Here is an 18455-nt window from a genome sequence, read left to right as displayed (position 1 = left end):
CTCAATGAAGCACAAGTACAGTGACATCACCACACTCCTAGTCCATTCATACTCTCCCCCCCCCCCAGCCCCATGACTGAAGGTCTGTACTGACGTATGGACCTGCAGCCGCAGGAATAATCTTCAGGAGCCAGAGCGTGGCTCACACAAAATGTGGTCGCAATACTTTGCAGGCTCCAATGCAAAAAAATAAAAAGTAAATGCAGTTTTTTATTGCTCAATATAGATGCATTTTTTATTATTATTATTACAGTGGAACCTTTGATTACGAGTATAATCTGTTCCAGGAGGATGCTTGTAATCCAAAGCACTCGCATATCAAAGCGAGTTTCCCCATAGAAGTCAATGGAAATGAAGATAATTAGTTCCGTATTGACTTCTATTGCATGCAATACCGCATGTGGCCAGAGGTGGGGGGTGCCGGAGAGACTCGGAAATACTCGGGGATAGCTCGGCTGAACTCGGAAACCCTCGGGAACTGAGTATTTCCAAGTGTTTCCGAGTATTTCCAAACCGTTCCAAGTGTCACCGGCACCCCCCACACCTCTGTACTGCACACCCCATTGGCTTGAATCCTGCTCCTTTTCAAGATTCAGGATTTTTTAAGTTTTTCTCGTCTTTCAAAACGCTTGTGAAACCGCGTTACTCGTAAACCTAAGGTTCCACTGTATTATTATTTAGCAAAATTCTGCTGGTTTCCTTCCTCTCCTACAGCTCTTGCGGAGAAGGTTAAGGATAGAGAGCGGGGGAAGGGACTAGTAAATATGTCATTTAGCAGCACCTTACGTTTCTAAATGAACACAGTAAACACAGTCACTCACTATGTTCATTAATACCTGAAGCATAGTATACTGTTTACTATTCTTCTGTGTGTGAATGAACAGGAAGCCTCTCACAGAGCACTTCCTATTCATTCACTGTGCAGTGAAGCGGAGGCTGCAGACAAAGCGGGGGGTGGATGTTTTAGCTTTGGGATGCACACCCTAATGTAATAGGGGGAAATGTAGAAAATAAATAAAAGGGATTTGATGTGATTATTGTTGCATTCCTGATAGAGAGAAAGCAATGAGGGATAGTTTTATAGGAGGTAGGTAGGTAGGTAGGTAAACACTAAATGTAATACAATCAAAACGGAACGGTTGAGATGTTCTCTTACCTGACGGCCTCTTTTTATCGGTTTCTCAAAAAAGCATCTAGAAATCTCATCTCCTTCTGGAGGGAAATCATTGGCACATGTCACATCCACATTTCCTTAGGGCCGGCACCATGTAGGACCACACAAGTGGCAATCATGGCGGGCACCATATCTGATAAGCACTGCGAGGGTCTGTCTATTATGTCAATACATCGGGATATGGACAAAGTTTATCATAATAAAAGTAAAAAAGAAAGAACAACAATAATGTGCACACCAAGATAAAAAAAAGCATATTTCAAAGAATATGACTTACCCACCATCCATTTATCAGACATGTGGCCCTTTTGTCCCTTTTGGAATTTATATTACAGAGTTTTGAAGGAGGTGAAATCTGCCTGAGAAGCCGATGTTTGTAGTCATTCATTCATACATGACCTGGACACCGATGGAATGGAACGCTCCCCATTGTGGAATGGTGCCGATGGATGGATGATGACTCCAAAGCCACCGGACTTCCCCCCCCAAGTGGGTTGACCTCTTAGCACTCTAACCTGGTGCTAGAGAAATGAAGACCCTCCATAGTGTGGTGATGGAGGTCCTCAATGATCTGCTGCAAAGTACAACTTTTGCTCAGCCTACTGATACTGAGCACTCAGCCACCTTGGTGATGGAAATGACCATTGGCTGGTGAATAGTTGAGTTATGCCAGCACCCTTACCCAGTGGTGGCTGGTGCTCCAGCCAGGGGGAAGGGGGTTGGCAAACAAACCACTCAACACCCCCACCCCCGGGGGCGGCAAACAGACCACCCGACCTCCACCCCGGTTGGTGGTACTTACCCAGTCGGGCGGCGATGCCGAGCAGAGAGTTGGCTCCGGGCGGCGATGCCGAGCAGAGAGATGGCTCCGGGCGGCGATGCCGAGCAGAGAGATGGCTCCGGGCGGCGATGCCGAGCAGAGAGATGGCTCCGGGCGGCGATGCCGAGCAGAGAGATGGCTCCGGGCGGCGATGCCGAGCAGAGAGATGGCTCCGGGCGGCGATGCCGAGCAGAGAGATGGCTCCGGGACGGCGATGCCGAGCAGAGAGTTGGCTCCGGGCGGCGATGCCGAGCAGAGAGATGGCTCCGGGCGGCGATGCCGAGCAGAGAGATGGCTCCGGGCGGCGATGCCGAGCAGAGAGTTCACTGCGGGCCGCGATGCCGAGCAGGGAGATCGCTGCGGGCCACGTTGCCGAGCAGGGAGATTGCTCCGGGCCGCGATACCGAGCAGGGAGATCGCTCCGGGCAGTGATGCCGAGCAGAGAGATGACAGCGGCCATCTTCCAGATCTCCCCTACCAGCCAATGCGATCGCTTCTCCTCTCAACCAATCGCGCTCCTCCCGCTTCCTGATTGACCAGGAGAAGAAGCAGGAGGATAATAGCCAATATTAATTCGCTGTTGTCCTACAACTGGGTGGGCTCGGGGGCGCAGTGCCCTGCGCCCCGACCCCACCCTTGTTTGAGGCCAATTAGAGCCTCAGGCTCTAATCATGTGCTTCAAAAAAAAAAGTCCCCCATTGAAATACATGTGTCCGGCGCCCCGCACATTGATTAGGGGGCCAGACGCATGGATGGGGGGGGGCAGCGCCCGTGGGCCCCGTATGGAGTGGCCGCCACTGCCCTTACCGTACCTGGCATATCGCACCTACATTTTGTAAATGGTTTCTTTTGTGGCCAAAGAAGTTTTATGGTCTTTGGATAACCTCCCAGTGTACAAGAGGCACAAAACTCCTAAATGTCTCAATGCCCAATGGTTGGCACACATCCTTTTCAGGCAGTGTTCTACCACAATGGCAGCTGAGATGGCGACAACCAACACTAAGCCCCGGTCCACACTACTGCGACTTAATACAGCTGCACATAAAGTCGCATGGCAAGTCAAAAACACATTTATTTCAATTGCAGCTGTTCCAATCAATGCAGCTCAAGTCGCAGCAACTACAAAAAATGTTCCTGCGATTCTTGTTTTTAAAAAAAATAAAAAATAACAAACATGTTATACTGACTTGCTCTGTTGCAGTGGATTTGCACAAAGCAGCCTGGATCTTCCTCTTTGGTGCTCCTGGGGGGGCCTCCCTCCTTCCTGTTGAGTGCCCCCCACAGCAAGCAGCTCCCTATAGGGGCACCCAAGCCCAGTCACAGCTCCCTGTGTCCAATCAGACAGGGAGCACAGACCCGGCCCCGCCCCCTTTCTCTCCTGATCGGCTGACGGACTTTGATTAACAGCAGCTGGAGCCAATGGTGCTGCTGCTGTGTCTCAGCCAATCAGGAGGGAGAGACACTCGTGGACATCGCTGGAGAGAGATGGGGCTCAGGTAAGTATTAGAGGGCGCGGGGGAGGCTGCTACACACAGAAGGCTTTTTATATTAATACATAGAATGCATTCAAATAAAAAAAAAATTTCTGACTTTACAACTCCTTGAGCCCTGGTTCACATTGGTGCGATTTGACATGTCAAATTGGCAGCAATTGCCGGCAATGGCACAGTCCTAATTGGTGCGACGTTTCATTTGCGGTGTCGCACCAATTTCAAAAAGTCGTTCCTGTACTACTTTTTGCGATTTCGGGGTGGGATTTCCATTGACACCTGTGCAGAAACCTGCACAGATGTCTTTGAAATCGTGGCCAAAATCGGGACTGAGATGCGGGAGTGAAATCACTGAACTCGCGCGGCTTCATTCCCGCAGCTCAGTGTGAACCCGGGCTTAATGCCACTTTGAGTCCCTTAAGTCTCTAGTGTTGCATGAAAGTCGCACGACAATGGGATCACTGCAGTGGAAACCGAGCCTAAAGCTGGCCATACACAGTTCCATTCTTTTTATTCAGCCTGAGAGCTGAGAAAAGGTAACAGATTCTCAATCCATGCCATACAGCCCCGGACGGACAAATCTCTTTTTTTTGCAGCGATTATATTAACAGCTGGTGCTGGGAGATGTCAGAATACTCCAGCAGCGGCAGCGTCTGATTGGACGCAGCTGCTGTTTGACCAACAAGTTTATGTCTAGCTTCTTTGATTTTTCAAACTGAAGGATGTTAGGGTGGGAGGTGCCAACAGAGCCACCCATGGAGCAAGTTTCGTCCATTGTGTATGTGCTTAGGAGGACCTCTGCTCCATCGAATATGTACTCACCAAGGACAGAAAGGCAGTTTAATTTCCTCCAAGCTACGTATGACTTTTTTTCTGCTTTAATAACATTAGGAAATAAATTAAACTTTCATTTAAAAAATAAATAAATACATTTATGTTGTTGTTCTGTGATTTTTAAGAAATCAATGTAAAGTTCCAGTGTTTTTAAAAAGATTAGTAAATGTGTATTTTTATATCTAAATTAATATTCATTATTATTAATATTTTATATCTAAAAATTATTTTTACTTCTAGTGCTCACTGTGCCTGATATCAATTAAATTCTCCTGAAGAAGCCAATTACCAAGGCGAAACATGTAGAGATGAAATCAGTTAGCACATGCATTAGTACTGTAATATCAATACTTACCCTTTGTATGTTTGTTTTTAATATTCTAATAAATTTCTACCTTTTTATAAACGATTTTGCACCTTAAAAATCCCAATCTTCAAATTTCTAATTATCTTTCAAGGGATGTGGTGCTTTATTAGATGATAAGCAAAATACTTTCTCTCCTTGTGTATTTTTATATGTTTTAGTGTGCAAAATTGTAATGTGTAATGTATGTCAGTGTTGTGGTGCAGAAGACACGTTTTACTGGTGGTAAAATAGCAGTGCATGTATTCCACAGTATATAGAAACACTAAGAAAAAGTATGTCTGATATATATTATATGTAGCTATATAATGTGTGCATATGGAAAATGATTAAATGACCTATCGAATGTGTACAATGTAACAAGACGCTGATCTATCAATTCTATACAATGTAACAAGACGCTGATCTATCAATTCTATACAATGTAACAAGACGATGATATTTCAATTCTATACAATGTAACAAGTCGATGATCTATCAATTCTATACAATGTAACAAGACGATGATTTATCAATTCTATACAATGTAACAAGACGATGATCTATCAATTCTATACAATGTAACAAGTCGATGATCTATCAATTCTATACAATGTAACAAGACGATGATCTATCAATTCTATACAATGTAACAAGACGATGATCTATCAATTCTATACAATGTAACAAGTCGATGATCTATCAATTCTATACAATGTAACAAGTCGATGATCTATCAATTCTATACAATGTAACAAGTCGATGATCTATCAATTCTATACAATGTAACAAGTCAATATAAAACACCAGCCAAACTAAACACATACATTGGAACAACATTCTCATATATACTTTTTATACTATTAAAAAAGTGGTAATAAAAGAAAATCTTACTTGTTCTTAAAAAGATGCTGACAGTAGATATGTTGCCCTGAGGGTCTGTTGATTGGGTTTGGGAGCTGCAGCCCTGTAAGTACATATGTTTATCAGACTCTACTACAGTGGCGACTGGTGCTCCATTTTTTTTTTTGGGGGGGGGGGTGGCAAACAAACTGCCCTAACAACTCCCCCTTTGCTCGACCGTCCACCCCCCCTCTCCCCAGGACTTACCCCATCTAGGTCGCTAGCTGCTTCGACTTCCCCGGCCAATCTGGTTGCTTCTCCTCCCGGCCAATCTGGTCGCTTCTCCTCCCGGCCAATCCAGTCTTAAAGGGGTTGTAAGCCCTCGCCGTTTTTCACCTTAATACATTAAGGTGAAAAACATTTTTTTAATGCAGCAGCGCCCCCAAACCCCCTTATACTTACCGGGCCTCTGAAAAATTGCACGGCAGGAACGAGCACACCAGTTCCGGCATGTGTCTCGTGTCCTGATTGGATAGATTGATAGCAGCACAGCCATTGGCTCCCGCTGCTCTCAATGAAATCCAATGACGCGGGTGCCGGAGGCAGCAGAGGTGTGGGTGGGGGGGTGAGGTGGGACCAGGAAAGAGCATGGGGGGTTGGAGAGCACATGGAAGAACCTTGAGAACATAGGGTGGGGCGAGAGCACAAGGGAGAGGCAGAGAACACAGGGAGGAAGAGGAGAGCACAGGGGAGAGGCAGAGAGCACAGGGAGGAAGAGGAGAGCACAGGGGAGAGGCAGAGAGCACAGGGGAGAGGCAGAGAGCAAAGGGAGAAAGAGGAGAGCACAGGGGAGAGTCAGAGAGCACAGGGGAGAGTCAGAGAGCACAGGGGAGAGTCAGAGAGCACAGGGGAGAGTCAGAGAGCACAGGGGAGAGTCAGAGAGCACAGGGGAGAGGCAGAGAGCACAGGGGAGAGGCAGAGAGCACAGGGGAGAGTCAGAGAGCACAGGGGAGAGGCAGAGAGCACAGGGAGGAAGAGGAGAGCACAGGGAGGAAGAGGAGAGCACAGGGGAGAGGCAGAGAGCACAGGGGAGAGGCAGAGAGCACAGGGAGGAAGAGGAGAGCACAGGGAGAAAGAGGAGAGCACAGGGAGAAAGAGGAGAGCACAGGGGAGAGGCAGAGAGCACAGGGGAGAGGCAGAGAGCACAGGGGGGAGGAAGAGGAGAGCACAGGGAGGAAGAGGAGAGCACAGGGGAGAGGCAGAGAGCACAGGGGAGAGGCAGAGAGCACAGGGGAGAGGCAGAGAGCACAGGGAGGAAGAGGAGAACAGAGAGGGTGGCGCAGAGCATGGAGGGAGGGGGAGAGCTCAGGGAGGGCGGCAAAGAGCATGGGGGGATGAGGAGAGCACAGGGGGGCTGGCAGAGAGCATGGGGGGCAACGGAGAGCAGGGGGGAGCGGAGAGTGTGGGGGTGATGTGGAGAGCACAGGGTTGCAGCAGAGAGCACGGGACGGAGGTGGAGAGAACGGGGCGGAGGTGGAGAGCATGGGGGTGCAGCAGAGAGCACGGGGGTGCAGCAGAGAGCACTGGGGTGGCAGAGAGTATGGGTGCAGTGGAGAGCAGCAGAGAAAAGCAGGATAGGAGGAGCAGTGGGGGCGGCTGCATATAGAAGAAAAATTCTCCCCATCTTCCTCTTGCAGTCTCGGAATGCTTCTCCTCTACCTCTCGCAGGCATTCCGATACTGCAGGAGGAAGATGGAGAAAATGATTGTTCTATATGCAGCCGCCCCCACCGCTCCTCCTATCCAGTCTACAGGGGGGGCTGAACTCACGTTTTCGGTTCCGGCACTTCTGGGCAGAAGACTGGCTCCAAGGTGTCGGCTCTGGCTCCTCCCCCAGCACCAACGGCTGACCTATATGGTGCGGCCGTGGGGAGAGGCTGAAGGCTTCTCATCTAGCTCCTCCCTCCCGGCACCGATGGCTGAGCTTAACTGGCAGCCGTGGAGAGGCTGGATGAGCGGTGCAAGCTCAAGCCTTGGGCCCTGCAAGGACTTGCAGCCTGGCGGCCCCGGCGGCCGACCTGGCAAGTGCCTGGTTGGCCCTATGACCAATCCGGGCCTGCCCACGACATTGGATTTCATTGAAAGCAGTGGGAGCCAGTGGCTGCGCTGCTATCAATCTATCCAAGCAGGACACTAGACATCGGCCGCAGCTGGTTTGCTCGTTCCCGTTGCAGGAATGACGGGGCTCAGGTAAGTAAAAGGGGGACTCGGGGGGAGGGCTGCTGCATTAAGGTGAAATACCTTTACAACCCCTTTAAGACCCGCTTCTTGATTGCCCAGGGGGAGAAGGATGAAGACAATAGCGAATATTGATTCGCGAATGTCACACAAGTGGGTGGGATCGGGGCGCAGAGCACTACACCCAAAGACCAACCCTTTTGAAGCCAATTAGAGCCTCAGGCTCTAATCATGTGCTTCGGAAAAAAAAAACACATTGAAATCCATGCGTCCGGCGTCCCGCATGGAGATCAGGGGCTGGGCACATGGAGATTAGGGGGGCGTCGCCCATGCGACCCTTATGGAGTGGACGCCGCTGTTCTACTACTGGTTATGTTCTATTTAAAGGCAGACTGCAATCTGCTTTGATTAGCTGCTGTTTCTTACAGATTTAGCATAAGAAAATGTATTTCAGATATGAAATCATACATCATCCAAAGCAATGTCAGGTCTTACCGAAGTGCAGTTATCTGTGCAGAGAATAACATCAGCAGACAGCCTGAACCCCACTAAATTGGGAAACTGAAGATTTTTTATTATGAACCGAGATTCATTGCCGATTCCATTGGAGATTACAGTCACTATGTCAGTGGTCTGGTTTATTGTTGGGCATCTGAACAAGAAGAAAAAAAATAAAAACTTTTAGTTACTGTCATCTTTTATGCAAAAATTATGCTAAAAAAAAGGATTCTGCTAAATATTATAGATTGACAATAAATAACGTGGAGTAATTATTATTATCTGAATTCCTAATTACTTCACATTCCTTCTATTATAAATGTGCAAATTACAACCAACAATAAGTGTGCTATCTCTATCCCCTGAAAACATGTTTTGGCACGAAACGTATTGGGCGGAGCCAATTCATGAAATCACTGAGCATGTCGCTGGACGGGGGGTGATGCCGATTTTGATGTCTGATACACCCTTATGTTTGTGACCACCTTATAGATTTTAATAAACCTCGTTTTCTGGATGATATAGAGCAAGGATATGCAATTAGCGGACCTCCAGCTGTTGCAAAACTACAATTCCCATCATGCCTCTCTCCCTCTGGGTGTCATGCTTGTGGCTGTCAGTCTTGTTATGCCTCATGGGACTTGTAGTTCTGCAACAGCTGGAGGTCTGCTAATTGCAGATCCCTGATATAGAGCCATGGAGGTTGGTTTGTTTTCTCTCGAGCGACAAGCATTTTTTGGAAGCGATATAGTTGAGCCATGGGGTGCTACAGGGAGCCGCTATGGCTAGGTTCATATCTCTACAGATGGCTCCCGCTGCGGAGATGTGTGCGGGTGCCATTAATCCTAAGGCTAGATAGGCTGTTATTTATGTTATGTATATACTTTATTGGATACATTTGAGTTGAGATTGTGTATTATTAGCATATTCGCTGAGTATTTAGCGCCGCTCATTCTACACTGCTTGGTAGGATTTTTGCACAATCCTAAGGCTAGGGTCACACCTGTGCAGGTGGTGCCACTGCGCGACTCACACAAAATTCCCGCAGCTGCTGCCACCCACACAGTGAAACCAGGGCCGTTGCTACCATTAGGAAAACTAGGCAGCTGTCTAGGGCGCCCAGTCAATGGTTTTCCTACTGTCTTCTCTCTGCAGCAAGCAACTAAGTCTCAGCATCAGCAGGCAGCCACCGCTCCGTTCACACATAGTGTCAGAGGCGCAGCGGTGGCAGAGGACTGTCTGTGTCCCAACTCCCAACCGAATGAATGTAAGCAAGTAAACATTCATTAATGGGCACTAGTGAGGCTGAATTTCATGGGCACTGGTGAGGCTGCATTTCATGGGCGCTTGTGAGGCTGCATTTCATGGGCGCTCGTGAGGCTGCATTCGATGGGCGCTCGTGAGGCTGCATTCGATGGGCGCTCGTGAGGCTGCATTCGATGGGCGCTCGTGAGGCTGCATTCGATGGGCGCTCGTGAGGCTGCATTCGATGGGCGCTCGTGAGGCTGCATTCGATGGGCGCTCGTGAGACTGAATTTGATGGGCGCTGGTGAGACTGAATTAATGGGCACTGGTGAATTTGTATTTGATGGGCGCTGGTGAAACTGCATTTGATGGGCGCTGGTGAAGCTGCATTTGATGGGCGCTGGTGAAGCTGCATTTGATGGGCGCTGGTGAAGCTGCATTTGATGGGCGCTGGTGAAGCTGCATTTGATGGGCGCTGGTGAAGCTGCATTTGATGGGCGCTGGTGAAGCTGCATTTGATGGGCGCTGGTGAAGCTGCATTTGATGGGCGCTGGTGAGGCTGCATTTGATGGGCGCTGGTGAGGCTGCATTTGGTGGGCGCTGGTGAAGCTGCATTTGATGGGCGCTGGTCAAGCTGCATTTGATGGGCGCTGGTGAAGCTGCATTTGATGGGCGCTGGTGAAGCTGCATTTGATGGGCGCTGGTGAAGCTGCATTTGATGGGCGCTGGTGAAGCTGCATTTGATGGGCGCTGGTGAGGCTGCATTTGGTGGGCGCTTCATTAAAAAGATAGGCTTTACATGAGGCAGGGGAAAGGGGGTGGAGTCAGGGGTGGAGCCGAGGGGGTGGCAAAATTAGGTATCGCCTAGGGTGCCAAAAATCCTTGCACCAGCCCTGAGTGAAGCCCAGGACCCACGTGCGGATGCCAATAATCCTAATGGCATGCCGCCCACACTCAAAATCGCACCCCACACTGGGAACCAGGCTGTATCCGCTGTTCCCATGCAGCCTGCAATTTCCAAAGTAGCGCAGGGACTTATTTCCTGCATGTGGCGGGGCACGGCGGCTCATTCAAATGAACAGGCATTTGTGCCTGCGCAGAAGGTGGCACGCATGGTTGAATAGGTGTGAATACAGGTGATAAACCCCACTGCTACACCTCCCCTGCACATAGAGAGGGTACTTGCTTTGCATGCAATGACTGTGCAAAATATAAACGCTCTGGACAGCCGCACTCCAATGCAATTACCTTTTATTGGTGTAAAAACAGTCCATAGAGCAAATGGAGGTACAAATATCGGCTTTATCTCACGCGTTTCAAACCCTTAGACCCCTTTCACACTGGGGCACTCAGTGGTAGTGCGTTCATAAGGGCGCAAAGACGCCACCCCCTCTCTCCAGCCACCCCCTCTATCACCAATAGATAGATTCACGCATTGCATGAATCTATCTATGGCCAGCGCTGCCCCCCCTATTCAGGTGCCCGTAACCTTTTCGGGGAATGTTTTTGAAGCACCTGATTAGAGCCATAGAATCTAATAGGCGTCAAAAAAGGTGACCTGCAAGCGCCATGCTGTGTTAGGAAAGCAAATGAATATTCGCTTTCCTAACACTAAACTGCCTCTCCGCCAATACGGTACTCGGGTCTGTTACCTGTCACCTGATTGGCTGAAACGAAAGGCGATGTGATTGGACGCCTATCAGGAGGAGAGGACTGGAGAAGAGGACATCAGGAGAATCATGCAGGACCGCGCTCGTTGCCGTCACCCGCTGCCCAACCAAGACAGGGTAAATGCTGGACAGACGGTGACCGGGGTGGGGGTCACTCTAGGGGCATTCAAGGGCACACTGGCAGAATTTAATGGGCACACTGGCAGCATTTGATAGTAGAGTGGCATTGTTTAATGGGCACAGTGGCAGCATTTGATGGCACAGTGGCTGCAATTGATGGCATAGTGGGTTGCAGCATTTGATGGGCACAGTGGCAGCATTTGATGGGCACAGTGGCAGTGTTTTATGGCACAGTGGCAGTGTTTTATGGCACAGTGGCTGCAATTCATTATTTTTTTTCAAAATTTTTTTGCACTCACCCCCCCAAAAAAAATTGAGTACCAGCTGCCACTGGGGGAACTTTTCAGGCATGTAACAATAAAAATAGTGCCTGTAAAGCCCCTGAAAAGCGCCTCCCAAGCCACCCCAGTGTGAAAAAAAGTCCTGCGAGCGGCATCTTCGGGGCAGCCCATTGAAATGAATGGACAGCTGTGCCAAAGCGCCTGCAAAGCGATTCAGCAGCGCCACAACACGGGCGCTATTAACCCTTTCTTCGGGTGATAGTGGGGGGTTAAAAGCGCCTGGCTAGCGGCCGAAAAACGCCGCTACAACAGCTTTACCACTAATGCCCGCACCGCCCCAGTGTGAAAGGGGTCTTACTGGTGCTTGGTCATAGCTTGCAAAGGTGTAAACCTGGGGTAATGGCAACGCGGCATGTACTGGAAATCACTCCCGGCCCTGGGAACCGCACTGCATTTGCCATTGTCGCATGGGCTGCGATTCCAGAACCTTTTACCTTTTTCGGTTCAGGAAGCACGGGAGCCCATTTTAACGAATGGACTTGCCAGGCCTGTGCAAAAACGTGGCTTGCATCAATGTGAACCTCGCCTTAGTAGGAAGCCAGGCTGCTGCTGAGATCATGGAGAGTATTTTATGCTGCATGAATCTCTTATGATTTGGAGGTATTGGAATCTCTTTTCAGGTTTGGCTGATAATGAGCGTAATGAATGCGAATTTATCCAAAGTTACGAATTATCCGAAATGACAAATGCCACTAAAGTCGCACGATTTCATTCCGGCATGTCCCGACTTTGGGCTGCGATTTCAGAGACATCTGTGCAGGTTTCCCCATAGATGTCTATGGAAATCATAACCGAAGTCGCCAAAAGTAGCACAGAAACTAGTTTTGGGAATCGTGTGTGGCACCGTGCCCATTTGGGTGGCGCCATTGCCGGCAATTGCTGCTGTTTAGGCATGCGATTTGACATGTCAAACCGCATGCCAAATCGCTTTAATGTGAGCCAGGGATCTAATTGAGACTTCACATAGAGTCAAATGAACAACCAAGCAGGGAGGGAGGAGAGGGGGAGGAGACACTACTTGGACACATCTGTGTGTAAATTTCAGCTTGAGCTATTGAGCTCCAAAAAACTGCACGCTTTTTTTTTTTTTTAGCAAAGTAGGTAAGGATACACTGGCAAAGTAGTGAATATAAAGTAGTGAGTGTACAGTTTGTATACATTTCCTGTCCCCTCAAAATAACTCAACACACAGCCATTAATGTCTAAACCGCTGGCAGCAAAAGTCAGTACACCCCTAAGTGAAAATCTCCAAATTGGGCCCAAAGTGTCAATATTTTGTGTGGCCGCCAGTATTTTCCAGCACTGCCTTCACCCTCTTGGACATGGAGGTCACCAGAGCTTCACAGGTTGTCACTGGAGTCCTCTTCCCCTCCCCCATGATGACATCACAGAGCTGGTGGATGTTGGAGACCTTGCGCTCCTCCACCTTCCATGTGAGGATGTCCCACAGATGATCAATAGGGTTTAGGTCTGGAGACATGCTTGGCCAGTCCATCACCTTTACCCTCAGCTTCTTTAGCAAGGCAGTGGTGGTGTTGGAGGTGTGTTTGGGGTGGTTATCATGTTGGAATACTGCCCTGCGGCCCAGTCTCTGAAGGGAGGGGATCATGCTCTGCTTCAGTATGTCACAGTACATGTTGGCATTCATGGTCCCCTCAATGATCTGTAGCCCCCCAGTGCCGGCAGCACTCATGCAGCCCCAGACCATGGCACCCCCACCACCATGCCTGACTGTAGACAAGACACACTTGTCTTTGTCCTCCTCACCTGGTTGCCCCCACACACGCTTGTCACCATCTGACACCAAATACCTTTATCTTGGTCTCATCAGACCACAGGACATGGTTCCAGTAATCCATCTCCTTAGTCTGCTTGTCTTCAGCAAACTGTTTGTGGTCTTTCTTGTGCATCATCTTTAGAAGAGGCTTCCTTCTGGGATGACAGCCATGCAGACCAATTTGATGCAGTGTGCGGCGTATGGTCTGAGCACTAACAGGCTGACCCCCCACCCCTACAACCTCTGCAGCAATGCTGGCAGCACTCATACATCTATTTCCCAAAGACAACCTCTGGATATGACGCTGAGCACGTGACCTCAACTTCTTTGGTGGACCATGGCGAGGCCTGTTCTGAGGGGAACCTGTCCCGTTATACCGCTGTATGGTCTTGGCCACCGTGCTGCAGCTCAGTTTCAGGGTCTTGGCAATCTTCTTATAGCCTAGGCCATCTTTATGTAGAGCAACAATTCTTTTTTTTTCAGATCCTCAGAGAGTTCTTTGCCATGAGGTGCCATGTTGAACTTCCAGTGACCAGTATGAGAGAGTGAGAGCGATAACACCAAATTTAACACACCTGCTCCCCATTCACACCTGAGACCTTGTAACACTAACGGGTCACATGACACCGGGGAGGGAAAATGGCTAATTGGACCCCAATTTAGAGATTTTCACTTAGGGGGTGTACTGACTTTTGTTGCCAGCGGTTTAGACATTAATGGCTGTGTGTTGAGTTATTTTGAGGGGACAGGAAATTTACACTGTTATACAAGCTGTACACTCACTACTTTACATTGTAGACAAGTGTCATTTCTTCAGTGTTGTCACGTGAAAAGAGAGAAGAGAAGATTTACACAAATGTGAGGGGTGTACTTACTTTTGTGAGATGCTGTATATATTATGCTTTCATATGTGTCCTATTTACACAGCGCATGATTCTATGTACTTACCCATCCAGTAGCAGATCCTGTGGGGTGTTGGATTCTTCGGAAGAGACGAAAATTCTCAGCACTTTGGTTTTAAAAATATTAAAATCCAGATCTGGAATACCCACAGAAATATACACGGCACCATCCGGATATATCGGGTCAGTCGCTGGCAGGAGAGTGGAAAATGAATTATCCCCATAAGCTGCCATGATTACAGTATAGTCAGTATTGGTTCCGGGGAGACTCATCAATGTGGTTCTAAAAAAACAAACAAACAAAATAAACATAAAAACATAACTGAAATCTATAGACACATCCATGTATACAACATGCACATATACACTCAGAGCCCATTCACACAGGGGCAACACGACTTGTAGGCGACTTGAGTCAGGCAACTTGGACACGACTTGAGTTAAGATCACAGCGCGACTTGGGACGACTTCAAAACGACTTGTGATGACTTCAAGCCCGACTTGGGACGACTTACAAGTCGCCCCAGGCCAGGCGACTTTTGCCGAGGCCAAGCAGAGAATGAGCTCAAGGGGGAACTCCACGGCAAATTTCTGAAAAAAATTTGGTGTGGGTTCCCCCTCCGAGAGCATACCAGGCCCTTAGGTCTGGTATGGATTCCAAGGGGAACCCCCTACGCCGAAAAAACGGCGTGGGGGTCCCCCCCAGATCCACACCAGACCCTTATCCGAGCACGCTACCCGGCCGGCCAGGAAAGGGGGTGGGGACGAGCGGGCGCCCCCCCCCCTCCTGAGCCGTACCAGGCCGCGTGCCCTCAACATGGGGGGGTGCCTTGGGGGAGGGGGGGCGTGCGGCCCCCCCACCCCAAAGCACCTTGTCCCCATGTCGATGAGGACAAGGGCCTCTTCCCGACAACCCTGGCCGTTGGTTGTCGGGGTCTGCGGGCGGGGGGCTTATCGGAATCCGGGAGCCCCCTTTAATAAGGGGGCCCCTGGATACCGGCCCCCCACCCTATGTGAATGAGTATGGGGTACAATGTACCCCTACCCATTCACCTGTGGAAAAAAAGTACAAAAAAAAAACACAACACAGGGAAAAAATATTTTATTGCACAGCTCCGGGGGTCTTCCGTCTTCGGGGGTCTTCTCGCCGGACTCCTCCGCTATCTTCTTGTAGCTCTTTTGCTAGCGGAGGAGTCCGGCTTTCTTCCTCCCCGCCGCCGGCCTCTTCTCCCGACTTCGGGGGTCTTGTCCCCCTCTTCGGTTCTTCTGCCGGGCCACCGCGCCTTCTTATAGCTCTTTTACAGGTGGTGGCCCGGTCTTCTGTCGCCGCCGCCTTCCGTTCTTCTTCTTCTTCTCCAGGAGATGTTGACACGACGCTCTCTCCGGCCACAATGCCAGGGAAGCGCTCCGCTGCCACTTATATAGGGACAATGGGGCGGTGTCACATGGGTTGATGTCACATGGTAAGGGGGCGGGGTCACCATGTGACATCAACCCATGTGACCAACCCATGTGACATCAACCCATGTGACACCGCCCCATTGTCCCTATATAAGTGGCAGCGGAGCGCGTCCCTGGCATTGTGGCCGGAGAGAGCGTCGTGTCAACATCTCCTGGAGAAGAAGGAGAAGAAGAAGAAGAAGAAGAACGGAAGGCGGCGGCGGCGACACAAGACCGGGCCACCGCCTGCAAAAGAGCTATAAGAAGGCGCGGTGGCCCGGCAGAAGAACCGAAGAGGGGGACAAGACCCCCGAAGTTGGGAGAAGAGGCCGGCGGCGGGGAGGAAGAAAGCCGGACTCCTCCGCTAGCAAAAGAGCTACAAGAAGATAGCGGAGGAGTCCGGCGAGAAGACCCCCGAAGACGGAAGACCCCCGGAGCTGTGCAATAAAATATTTTTTCCCTGTGTTGTGTTTTTTTTTGTACTTTTTTTCCCACAGGTGAATGGGTAGGGGTACATTGTACCCCATACTCATTCACATAGGGTGGGGGGCCGGTATCCGGGGGCCCCCTTATTAAAGGGGGCTCCCGGTTTCCGATAAGCCCCCCGCCCGCAGACCCCGACAACCAACGGCCAGGGTTGTCGGGAAGAGGCCCTTGTCCTCATCGACATGGGGACAAGGTGCTTTGGGGTGGGGGGGCCGCACGCCCCCCCTCCCCCAAGGCACCCCCCCATGTTGAGGGCACGCGGCCTGGTACGGCTCAGGAGGGGGGGGGGGGGCGCCCGCTCGTCCCCACCCCCTTTCCTGGCCGGCCGGGTAGCGTGCTCGGATAAGGGTCTGGTGTGGATCTGGGGGGGACCCCCACGCCGTTTTTTCGGCGTAGGGGGTTCCCCTTGGAATCCATACCAGACCTAAGGGCCTGGTATGCTCTCGGAGGGGGAACCCACGCCAATTTTTTTTCAGAAATTTGCCGTGGCGTTCCCCCTTCAGAGCTAATAATTCTGTCAAAGTCGCCTCCGTATAGACGGAGATGCGACTTGGAGGCGATCTCCATTGAAATCAATGGGTACCGGTCGCCTACAAGTCGGATAGAAGTAGTACAGGAACCTTTTCTGAAGTCGGAGCGACTTCAGTAGTGTGCATTAAGACGGCTCTCATTCACTTACATTGCTTTTTAAATGTTGTCCGACCTGAGGCGACTAGGGGCGACTAGGGGCGACCTGAAGTCGGATCAGGAGTTGCCCCTGTGTGAATGGGCTCTCAGTGAACACTTTATTAGGTACACCTGTTCAATTGGTCGGTAACATAAATTGCTAATCAGCCAATCACAGGGCAGAAACTCAATGCATTGAGGCATCTAGGGGTGGTGAAGACGACTTGCTGAAGTTCAAGCATCAGAATGGGGGAAGAAAGGGGATCTCGGTGACTTTGAACGTGGCATGGTTGTTGGTGGCAGACGGGCCGGTCTGAGTATTTCTGGGATTTTCACACACAACCATCTCTCAGGATTACAGAGAATGGTGGGAAAAAGAGAAAATATCCAGTGAGCGGCAGTTGTGTGGAAGGAAAATGCCTTGTTGATGTCAGAGGAGAATGGGCAGACTGGTTCCAGATTATAGAAAGACAACAGGAACTCCAATAACCTCTCGTTATATCCAAGGTATGCAGAATACCATCTCTGAAAGCACAACACATCCAACCTTGAAGCAGATGGGCTACAGCAGCAGAAGACCACACCGGGTGTCACTCCTGTCAGCTAAGAACAGGAAACTGAGGCTACAATTGGCACAGGATCACCAACATTGGACAATAGAAGATTGGAAAAACGTGGCCTGGTCTGATGAGTCTGGATTTCAGCTCCGACATTCAGATGGTGGGGTCAGAATCTGGCGCATGGATCCATCCTGCCTTGTATCACCGGTTCAGGCTGGTGGTGGGGGTGTAATGGTGTGGGGGATGGGATATCACTGGTTCAGGCTGGTGGTGGGGGGTGTAATGGTGTGGCGGATGGGGTATCACCGGTTCAGGCTGGTGGTGGGGGTGTAATGGTGTGGGGGATGGGATATCACTGGTTCAGGCTGGTGGTGGGGGTGTAATGGTGTGGGGGATGGGATATCACCGGTTCAGGCTGGTGGTGGGGGTGTAATGGTGTGGGGGATGGGGTATCACCGGTTCAGGCTGGTGGTGGGGGTGTAATGGTGTGGGGGATGGGATATCACCGGTTCAGGCTGGTGGTGGGGGTGTAATGGTGTGGGGGATGGGATATCACCGGTTCAGGCTGGTGGTGGGGGTGTAATGGTGTGGGGGATGGGATATCACCGGTTCAGGCTGGTGGTGGGGGTGTAATGGTGTGGGGGATGGGGTATCACCGGTTCAGGCTGGTGGTGGGGGTGTAATGGTGTGGGGGATGGGGTATCACCGGTTCAGGCTGGTGGTGGGGGTGTAATGGTGTGGGGGATGGGGTATCACCGGTTCAGGCTGGTGGTGGGGGTGTAATGGTGTGGGGGATGGGGTATCACCGGTTCAGGCTGATGGTGGGGGTGTAATGGTGTGGGGGATGGGGGATATGCCAAAGCATGAAAATCAATGTCTTTTATACACGGATGAAATATTAGGATAGTGTGAATATATAGATCGGGTATACATGGGGAGGGAGGATTTGTACATGAACCCTCTGACTTTTGGAAACTAAATTTAAACTTCTAAATTCCTAAACAAGCTG

General features: G+C 50.1%; 1 protein-coding gene across 3 annotated transcripts in view; it reads right to left on the bottom strand.

Moving 5' to 3' along the window:
* Positions 1-46: 46 nt before the first annotated feature.
* The window catches only part of LOC143934576 (uncharacterized), a 152410-nt gene continuing 134001 nt past the window's right edge, over positions 47-18455 (bottom strand). For all 3 annotated transcript variants that reach the window (XM_077458317.1, XM_077458314.1, XM_077458316.1), the window contains 3 exons: positions 14341-14577; positions 8237-8393; positions 47-5628 (listed from right to left, as the gene is read on the bottom strand). In XM_077458317.1, the coding sequence (XP_077314443.1) occupies positions 5455-5628; positions 8237-8393; positions 14341-14577 (568 nt within the window). In that variant the 3' untranslated portion in view covers positions 47-5454. The remainder of the gene's footprint in view (positions 5629-8236; positions 8394-14340; positions 14578-18455) is intronic.

Source organism: Lithobates pipiens, unplaced genomic scaffold (assembly GCF_037356315.1).
Source record: "Lithobates pipiens isolate NorthernLeopardFrog02 unplaced genomic scaffold, aLitPip1_a1.2 Scaffold_27, whole genome shotgun sequence".
Lineage (NCBI taxonomy): Eukaryota > Metazoa > Chordata > Amphibia > Anura > Ranidae > Lithobates > Lithobates pipiens.
The sequence above is the reverse complement of the archived record's forward strand: the minus strand, read 5'-3'. Positions and strand labels throughout refer to the sequence as shown.